The sequence below is a fragment of the Patiria miniata genome, unplaced genomic scaffold (assembly GCF_015706575.1).
Source record: "Patiria miniata isolate m_02_andy unplaced genomic scaffold, ASM1570657v1 HiC_scaffold_14, whole genome shotgun sequence".
Taxonomy (NCBI): domain Eukaryota; kingdom Metazoa; phylum Echinodermata; class Asteroidea; order Valvatida; family Asterinidae; genus Patiria; species Patiria miniata.
Window position 1 is genome coordinate 13484530 of NW_024037052.1, and position 10972 is coordinate 13495501.

A 10972-nucleotide genomic window follows, 5' to 3' on the forward strand; every position below is an offset into this window, starting at 1 on the left:
AACTATTTCCAACGGTGGTCGGCCGACCAGCGTAGGAAAAACCTAACTATTTTTCAACTACTGCTCCAAATTTACCATTTTTTCAGTCCAAATTTTATTTGCTATTGGTTACATGTTCATGAACGGGTGCAGGCCAGCTAGACTGATTGCCTTGCCTTACAATTTTCCATCATCTATAAATTGATCCATTTTATCTTTAGTGGAGTCAGGGAACCAGACTACTTCAACATTTTTGTTTTTCTTGGTTTTTCCAACCTTTTCGAACACAAAACTTCAAAAATGTCAGTGTAACAATATTTGATCTATTATACAAACCTCTCAAATTGTTCATTTATGAAAATTACAGCAAAAGCCAATGATGTACATTCCCTTTAACTCAAATTTAGATAACTCGAAACTCTGTTTATCTCGAAGTAATACTCCATTCTTGTCAAGAGAATAGGGTATTATGTACATGAATATCCCCCGTAACTCGAAATGCCCGCACTGGTACCTCCGTTGAATTCAAAGTTTTGTTCGGCCAGTCCATAAGAAACCACAGCCTAACCGCCAGAAAGAAGCGTAAACAACATCGCGAAACCTTTTTTTCATGGGTCATACTGCCCAACGACTTCCTCTTTTTACTTGGGGATTCTGCGTTGTGATCGGACTCCAGCCTGTGACCGCAAAGAATCCTGGCTTTCAAGATGCCCTGATCGCTACCGCTGGCCCAATTGGAACCCGCATGCCAGCAGTCCAATCACTGGCTCTTTGCGGTGGCCATGTGACCGTATTAGAAACCAGTGAGTGTGCACTTGAGTAACAGCCTGAATGCTACCGCTGGCCCTGTTGCAGCTGGTGCGCCCTCTATTGATTAAAGAGGACCAGCTATGTGACTGCGCCGCATATCAGAAAACCCCGAGCGTGGTGCGAAATAAACGACACAAAATAAAGATTTGTTACACACAGTTACATAATTTGAGTGGTTTATTGTCATGTTTTAGCTCAGAACAATATGAAATCTGAGTAAAACGATGCTTTGAGACTAAAACAATACACCTGTAGAATGAAAAACGGAAGGAAAGTGTGCCAGATAGTGTGTCCATTGCATAGCGAGTAATGTGTAGATGACATGTAGAAAAATCGGGAACTTTGCTTAACTTGAACTCCAGAAATCTGGACACCTCAAGTTTTTTTATCCATTCTTTGAGACTAGACTTAACGGGAATTTACTGTATGTAGTTTTTGTATTGGGTTAAGCCTAAATCATGGTACGCATACATGTATATATGTGTGCTTTATAGGGCGAGCCGTTACCGCGTTATATGTTTTTATTGTTAGGGTAATTAGGACCCAGTTATGTGGACTTTCTTCTTTCCCCACAGCGTCTTTGGTCCCCATAATACCATGGGACAACACATGTGAAGTCCCCACAATGGACCGATCCAGTAAGCACCGCCCCATGGTGTTCTGACCAATCACAGCCGTGATCTATGTCCGACGTGCGTGCACTAAAGTCCGACATGCGTGCACGCCCGCATGATGCGCGCGGAAGGAAAATGCAGCGTGGCATTGGAGAGGAGCACGTGTTAATTTGCCCACGTGCGCACTGGGCGGAACTTACTGGATCGGTCCATTACAGAACAAGAATGTACGAACATACCCATATACACAGACGAAGAAAAGAGTTTACCAATATTTGGTTTCACAGCTGTAGAGGAAGCGATTTTTCCTTGCTGGTATTTCTAAAGATGAATCATTGCGTGCCATGTGATTCAGACCATCGATGTTCCAGCTTGTGTTTTTGACTCAATACTTGATTAGAAAACCAGCAAGTCGGTATGAGTGCTGCCAGGGTCACATTTGACTGGTTGTGATTTCCTGCTTTGGGTCACGTGATTTTTATATCTGGGACTGAATTTCAGCTTTCTTTCAATTTAAGTTGAAAAACAGCTGGCTGTGTGCATTTTTGGGCCTTTCCAGATCAGAATATTGCTTAAAGGGAAGATACAACATTTGCAAACATCAAAACACGAAATGATCAAATAATCACGAAATATCTTACTGGATTGTTAGGGAATGACAGTCTAAAGCATCCTGTAAAGTTGTGGCTCCTGGTGTGCTGACGTTTTCAAGAAAAACTGTATTTTTCCAACGCTGGTCGGCCGCCCAGTGTTGGAGAAAACTGGCCTTTTTCAAAAAGTGCTCCTACTTTTTTATATTTAGTTCGTCTGCATTTTCTTTGCAATTGATTACACACATGTGAAGACTAAAACCCTGCTAGACTGATTTTCTGATCTTACAATTCCCCAAAGTCTATACATTTGTCCGTTTTATCTTAAGTGGGGTCAGGGAACCAGACTACAATAATATGGTTTTTCCAGCATCTACGAACCCAAAACGTGAAACAAGTCAGTGTAACAATATTTTCTATAACATACTAATCCTCCAAATCCATTTATTTTTGAAAATTGCAGCAAAAGCAAATGTTGTACATTCCCTTTAACAGCATCCTGAAAAGTGGACAATTAATTGAAATCTTAATAATTACAATCAGCACAACCTCAAATGTGGTACCAAATACAATGAGGCAATAAAACCTTTCAGTTGAGTGGTGTGCCAGTAGGATGTGGTCAGATATATTATTTTGTCACAAAGCCTGGTTTGGGGGCTAAAATTATGGATTTTAGGTAGTCATTTTGGCATTTTTTCACATGCAAAATGCAAACTTTGTTATTGCGAGTGTTTTGTTAAGGCAGAGAGAAAGGTTCATGTTTTATAATAATAACACACACAACTTAGAAAACCACGATTCAGTATGTTTACAATGATTTTTCACAATTGTGAAGTTGATTTCGGCCTCATAATGTCCGTAATGCAATCAAACGTAGCGTCCATAATGTTTCCATAACATCAAAGTAGCTTTTTGTAAATTATGTCATTGATGTTTTTATAGAGTGAAGCAAAAAAAACCAAAGAAGAGTTATTTCATTACATTCTTGCAAGAAACTTTACAGAGGTTTATCAATGTGTACGGAAAGTCACACCAAATGTCAGAATGTGTAATGTCCGTAACGGTCATTTACAATGCTTGTGTCTCATTAATTAATTCAGCTATACACTACATTAACCACGTCATGTTATTCATTAAGGCCTGAGCTAGAGTTGTACCAAAAATACCTAAAATTTGCTTTCACTGCGAGTATTTCCTTTTGTTGTTTCAAATTGGTCAGGAGGCTCTTAATGTAATCTCCGTAAACAGGGAATTGCCCTACAAAATGTGTAAGTAAAGTAAAGTCTGTCATGAGCCAATGTGGCCCATCAGGCTGGCTTTTATGTCTGGTCTGAGAATATTTCTACTCCCCCTGGATGGGATGCTAGTCCATTGCAGGTTACTCCCCAGCTAATGCCGTTACTCATTTGTACTCTTTGGTGGAGAGAGGCAAGTGGAGGTGAAGTAGCTTGCCCAAGGACACAGCATATGGCCAGCGGCTGGATTCAAACCCCTGACCCTCTGATCATGAGCCACAGACCCTAACCAGTAGGCCACACTCCCCCCATTGCCCTGAATGAGATACCCAAATTACCTTGACCCCATACCTCCTTTATCCTTCATCGAAATTCCACCAAATGGATTTGAAGGATTGTGCAGGATTATGCAGAGTAGAGTCAAGTCAGTGCAGTACTTTTCAGGGGTGGGGGTTTCAAAGAATTTGCAAATAATGTCCTTAACAAGGATGGATTTTAGAGGATTTGGGATGGTTCCTCTTGCAAAAAGCCAAGGGAGTAAAAGGTGGACTTTCGTCAGGGGATCACCAAAATTTAGTTTCAATTTCTTAACGTTTGATAGCCATCTTTCCAAGGTGTGGCTTAAGCCCAGGTCACACATTCACGGTTTGGATCTCCACGGTTTGAATTTCGTAATAAACCATAGGTGGTTATCCGTTATCTTCCTTGGGCATTCATGAAGGGGCGACGAAGTTTGAAACTGTTCATAACTTCCGTGGTGAACAGTCATGAAAATTAATCCGTGGTGCAACCGTGGGACATCCGTAGGACAACCGTACTTATTCGTAGTGTTATTTGTGGCTATATTCGTGCATATTCTTGGAGATTCGTAGCTCATTGGTGGTAGAAATCTCTACGAATTCGCTACGAATGTCCTACGGATATGCCCGGATGTGTTCGGGTTCTGCTAAGGTTGTAATACCAATATCATGCTTTATTCGTAGGAGAACCTTGGTCATCCGTGACCCAATCGCAGACAACCGTGGCTTAAAGTCCTTATTCTTAGTAATACCGTCGATATTCTTCACCAATCTGTCTATATTCTTGACAAACCGTGCTGTACTCGTAGAGAAACCGTAGGACTGTCGTGGCTATCCGTCCTGAAACCGTAGTGCAAGTTGATTTCTCAACGAACCTCGACGGTTCATCGTGATCGATTGATTCTTGGTAAACCGTGGATATTCGTAGCTCCAACCGTGAATGTGTGACTGGGGCTTAATAGAAAATCCACGTATTGTCTTACATTTTAGGGATGATTTTTTTCGAAAAACCTGTTTGCACGTGAACATGACAGCAAATCTTTGCCTGGCCTAGTATTTCAAGCGGTGAATAAAACAATCAGATTTTTTTATAGCCAAAGTGTCAACACAATACTGGTGCTGCATGGAATGACACTTGACTGTGATACCTGGTTCCATGCTAGTTGTACACACATGATGATAGTAGCGCATGTGCAACTTTTGAACTGAAACATATATGTAAATGGAATGTGCTCAAATCCAATTGCTCACCTTTTGAGGACTACAATTTTGTATTCCGAAATTCATTCACGTGATTATTACATATAACCATAATATTTAATGGTATAGTGTGGACTTTCACAATCTACTTTTTAACAATCTTTCCGGCTATCACTACTTTAAATAACCGTCTGACTATATTTACTTGAGAAACATGTTTTAAAGCTCAAAATGGTACATTCCGGTTTTGAAACCACCTTCAATGTTTGTTTTCTGACAATACTATTTCAGGTGGAATTATTTCACAGGGTATTTGTTACCATATAAGTTCCCTTTATCAAGGTAAATCTTACTGTGTGAAAATGTGCACAAAACATGGTCTGATCAAGTGTCTTTTATTTTCGTCACACATGGTAGTATCGTCCTTGACAGCTGGGTAACCCAATTTCCTTTGTGGAAATCAGACCTACTACTACAGTTAGTTTCCTGATGGGCAATTCCACGGTTACTCACGTTACATTTTTGATGTACTTTTGAGTTTCCTTGGGCTGTAATTACTTTACTGAAAAGGTTTAATAACTGTTATCCCCATGGTAGATAGAGTAGACCTAGACCTAACTAAGCACCAAAGATGACATCCAGAAAAATGTGTTATGTATGATAAATAAGACGCACAAAATCGGTTACTCATGTTACATTTTCGTAACAAGCCCTTTAAACAAGGCAATGTATCCTCATGCATGTGAAGTGTAGCTGCTTCAAACACATGGGAGCTATCTGCTGGTGCAGTGGTTATCATAATTAGGACTACATTTATGTTATTGCTGACTCCATGTTAGCTGTATTATGTGCATAAATTATTTTACCAGCAGGAGGATGTGTGTGATCTGTCACATATCGTCGGTGTTTTCACGAAATGACAAAAACTTGGAAAAATCGATATATTTTTGAATGTTAAGTTTTGCTGGCCATTTTATTGCTTTTAACAAAAAGAACCATTTGACCAAGTTTCGAAACCAAATATTGTTTACTTTGTAAATATCGTGAACATACATTTGACAAAAAGCCTGAACTCAGTGTTTTTCTGTTTTCACGAAGTGACAAAATGTCACCTCGTTAGCAGGGCCAGAGGGATTATGCATTTCTCTACACGCGTTAGGATGGGAGTGGGCGCGCGCCCAGAACGATGTTGATAAGAAGAGATGAGCGTGCGCTGCGCTGACGTATGACGCGTAAATGTAACAATTCCTCACAACGTTTTTGGTTTTCATGAAGTGACAAAGAGTGTGTACAAAGTAGGAAAAATAATAAAGGCTTGTGCGTATTGCTGTTTTCACGAAGTGCAAAATATCTTTATCAATGAATTACTGTTTAATTAAGAGAGACTTCTAACAAACAACTTTGAATTAGCAAAGAACAAAGCATACGTTACTTGACAATGCCAAAATTTCCCAAATCTGTAAACTACAAACTAGTCAAAAATGCGTTTTGGAAAAAAGGATTAACTCCAAATGTGATTATCTCGGGATGACCTTTTTGCAGGATATTGAGGTTTTTGTAACTTCGTGAAATATTCATAAACAATATGAGACATATACATTATAATGAATGTGTTGACAATGTGACTTAAAATGATTATCATAATTCAGGGAACTTGTTCTTTGCGAGTTAATAGCCACGCCCCTTAGACAACCCTGTAAAAAAATTTGTACGGTTTGTCTCAGATTTTGCGCATTCCGCGTCCTTTTGTATCTCATGGACAAACAAGATTTGCAAAGAAGATTTGTAGATATTCATTTTGTTAAAAAAATGCTGATATATAATAATTATGTGACCTATCACCACCTTTTGAGCTTGACGATAATTTTGCTGACATACAATTGGGCAAAGCCAAATTTATGCAAATGGTAACAGGTGTTTTTTTGTTCAGGGGACTTGTTCTTTGCAGACTTGACTTTACCGGTACCTGCATATTTGCTGCAAGTATTTTACCAGCAATAGACTGTGTACATGTGGTCTGTCACATATCATTAACAAAAATGAGACACTCATTATGATGAGAAATCAAAATTGGTATGCATGGGAGTCCAAAGTCCAAGTACGTGTATTTGGTCACGTACGCATTTTGTGTATGTACATGTGTGTATACATTGTACACACAATGAAGTGAGCAGTCTGTTTCACTTTTACTATGCAAATGTTTTATGCATGCATGTACATGTACATATGTAAATGATTAACATAGCCTACCGTACTTGTGTGTTTTTGCAATTTACAGATGTACAAAGAATTTGTTTTATCAGGATACACCTTCTTACACAAACCACGTGTCATAACCAATCAGCCTGTGTCTATACTTAAATACGTGTAAATGGTATCCCAATTAGAAATACAGAGATCCATGCAAAAATAGTCTGTATTAACTATCTCATGAACACAAACAAATTATTTCTCTTTTATTAATCAGTTTAATGAAGTAACTGACAAGGGTAACCTCTTGGTTTACTGTTGTTCTTGTGTCCTTAACAGCGGCCTGGACTCTCTCTACACCCTACTTGTCAAATCTGGACACAAAATTATATTCGGGCAGGCGAATTTATAATCTAGGGAACATATGTCTGCGGCATGTGCGTCGCCAGGATTTTTTGTAGAGGGGGGGGGGGGGGGGGGGCAAAGCACATTATTTCCAAAATTTTTCTAGCATATTCTCAATATATCATTTTTTCGAGGGTGGCGGGGGACATTTGCCCACCCACCCCTATTGACACCCATGTGGATGCCCATGTTGTCAAATGTAAATTAAATTAACAGCAAAATGACTAGCGTCTCGTCTTCTTCTTTTTTTTTGTGTGGCTATGCTGGGGGGGGGGGGGGGGGGGAGGCAGCGTCCCCATCCTGGCGACGCCCATGGTTTGCGGCTGACATTCAAATGATCCTTGACTTCTAACGACCATCTCTCTTCTGTTTTGAGTGTGTGGAAGTACATGTAATGTATTATTCGTGCAACGTGGTCCATGTGCATCCGTGCCGAGAATTGACCTATCGCCATTTGCGAGTTAATAGCCACGCCCCTTAGACAACCCTGTAAAAAATTTTGTACGTTAAGTTTCGTTTGTCTCAGATTTTGCGCATTCCGCGTCCATTTGTATCTCATGTTAGTGGACAAACAAGATTTGCAAAGAAGGTTTGTAGATTTTTATTTTGTTAAAAAATGCTGATATATAATAATTATGTGACCTATCACCACCTTTTGAGCTTGACGTTAATTTTGCTGACATACAATTGGGCAAAGCCAAATGCAAATGGGTAACAGGTGTTTTTTTGTTTTCGAATATTTTTTTTACATCTCATATAGGCCCTAAAGTTATGAGTTTAGTGTTCATATACACTATTTTCTTCTCATCTTATGAGTTTACTGAATATACACTGCAAAACAACCTTATGAATTTTCTCAAAAAAATAGTTTTACTGAACCCAGTATGTGTTATCCATGTACCATTGGAATGCTCTTGTTTTTCAGAATTCTACTACTACTACTACAAATATCTCTGAACAATGAATAAGAGGTTTGCGGTAACACCTTGTGAATGATATCTCTTTGTGAGTTGTGTGGTTAATTCTGAGAACATCCAGTTTTTTTTAACTCGACTTTTCAAAAAGTGTGCTCTGTTCGTCATCAGAAGTCAATGACAGTACAAATATCTCATTTCTTAATGAGTCAGACTTAAACCTGGTCTTGCAATAACAGGTCACAACATAGTATCCTGACACCGTCCTTAGTTTTGAATCCATCAGACTATCTTACACAACGGATGTTGATAACTGAGGAGAATTTTCTTCTTGGAGTAAGCTTGTGTCAGGTACACAAAGCAGTCGTCCAAGACGCGGCATAGCGCGCTGAAGCCCCTCCCTAAACCGTCGGTACTTGAACGCGTAGATAAAGGGATTAGCGCACATGTTGAAGAAGGCCAGACAGATGGTGATGTTGTAGACGGTTTCGTTGATGTGCTGATTGCCGCTCACGTTGAAATAGAAGTAGAAGACTTCGTTGGGAGCCCAGCAGAGACCAAAGACCACGTAGACAAGGATCAGGGTCTTGACAATGTTGCGTAGAGCCTTCTCGTTGATGTCGTTGGGGTTGTGACGCTGGTTGCCCGTGGCGTTCGTTGACTGGCAACTCTCGCCAGTGATGTTGCCGATCGACTCGGTCTTCAGGGCTTTGTAGATCCTGATGTAAGCAAACGTCATGACGCCGAGTGGCAAGAGGTAGGTCACAAGGAGGATGATTACAGCGTAGACGATTTGAGCTGCTCTGCTGGAAAACTCATTCACGACACATTTGTCGTCCTCCACGACGTGCATAGCGGGGAAGTAAGCTTGGTAGGAGTAACCAACCAGTACCGGGACTATGGCAAGAACGAGAGACTTGGGCCAGGTGAACAGGGTGCAGCTCCGATACTTGAAGGGGTAGACGATGGCGAAGTAGCGCTCTAGAGTCAAACAGACGAGGTTGAACGTGGAAGAGATGATGGTTGCCCAGAAGAGATACTTAGAGTTCCAGACGGAGCAGAGGAATCGGGCAGCGGTAGGGGAGGAGGGTAACGGAGGCTCGGGGGTCAGGAAGCAGAGAATCAGGAGTACGGAGGTAGCCAGGTCCACCAAAGATTGGTTGATGATCAGAATGTTAACGTTACCTTTGCGAGACTTGACCATGTGCGTCAGCACGTAAACCACCAGGCTGTTACCCACAATGCCCAGTGCTGCGATGATGCCAAAGGTGATCTTCTCACCCAGGGAGAGATTTGTCAAAACAACTTCAACTGTAGCATTCATGATCGAAGCTTGTCGTCTGAAGAAAACAAAGCTAGACAAATTGTTGAGAAATTCTCCGTGAGTGCATAACTTGTCAAGAAGTACACATTGCTCACACTTTGAAGTTCTTCACTTAAAAACAGTGTTTGTTGTTGCAGCGTCTTTTTAATTGGAAGTTACATGTAACAGGATACTGTTCTGGTCATCCATTCAAAAGCTGTCCAACTAACTTTCTGAAATATTCTTGACCGTCAGACACACTGTCACAAATTAGGTGAATCTGCTCGGCCTTACATGTAGTTGCAAAATGAAGATTGCTGGTTACCACGGTTACTAGCAAATTTCTTTCTTTTCTCTTTTAGTTCTGAAGTGAAAATTTAAGTATCTATATTTTGTACTCACTTTACATTTGATTCTCCGTCGTTGCTTTGCTGGACACCGTATACGCTTATGAACTCACGTACACCTTTTTTGCACTTCCTTTTATTGTGTATACTTCCTTTTGCCGTCAAGGTGATATGAAACAAAAACTGGACAGTGATATAAATAAATGCTGACTCACATAGGAACTTTCCCACGAACTTCTGGGAAATTGCATTTGGTACATGTATATGGGCTCTGTGCATGAACTGTAGATTTGTGCCCACCATGGGAGCTTTTTGTGCAGGACAATGACTGTTTTCTCTGGCATACATGTACTTGTGTCCAATCGAGGCTCGTATACGTTTTTCTGCCTGCAAATTTGCGCAGTGTCCATCGGAGAAGTAGGCAACACAAATAACACATCGTATCGGCAGCCTTTTCGCTGTCATATTTGCAATTGATTTCATCTCAGATGTCCTCCATTTTGTTGCCTGCTCCTGTTGCCATGCCAACCTGAATTCGTCCAATGTGGCCAAATTTCCAGTCTCTGCCATCTCCCGCAATGGCAAAGGGAATGTTGAGAACAACGTTGTATAAAGATGGCCTCTATCTATTTCGGCAACAGGAATTGTTTGAATGGGGTGTTGCCTGCTTTCTTTCAGTGCCGCAGTTAACTTGTTTCTGTTCTTCCTTGTCCAAAGTTTCTCGAGTATTTCGCCCCAGTTTTGTTAAGAGGTGAAGTTTTTCCACATTCAGTTACCATGGGGACCTGTTTAAAACATATTATTTTGAGGATAGGTTGAACACAAATGGATCAACTAATATCCTTAGAGAGGATTCAAATTTGCTTGACTAATTTCAGAGTGGTTTTGTTGTTATCAGGCATGAAACTTTTCTTGCTCATTTCTCTGTTTTTGATTTCAAATGGGTGCCATTAAAATTTTTAAAACACTGTAGAAAGTCTCATGTAGGTATGAATTTTCCTCATTTTTGGTGACTTCTCAGCCACATCAGCCTCGACTCCAGGGGCGCGTGCTCGTTCCTTACACTAACCCCTGGCTGTGATGATG

General features: G+C 40.5%; 1 protein-coding gene across 1 annotated transcript; it reads right to left on the minus strand.

The window, feature by feature from the left end:
- Positions 1–8091: 8091 nt before the first annotated feature.
- Positions 8092–9895, minus strand: LOC119722157 (galanin receptor 2b-like). The gene has a single exon (XM_038192205.1). The coding sequence runs from the start codon at positions 9558–9560 to the stop codon at positions 8529–8531; it is 1032 nt and encodes a 343-aa protein (XP_038048133.1). The 5' UTR covers positions 9561–9895; the 3' UTR covers positions 8092–8528.
- Positions 9896–10972: the final 1077 nt, after the last annotated feature.

Bases quoted from the DNA above. Each gene is read 5' to 3' on its own strand.
- LOC119722157 (XM_038192205.1), bottom strand. From the start codon at position 9,560: ATGAATGCTACAGTTGAAGTTGTTTTGACAAATCTCTCCCTGGGTGAG.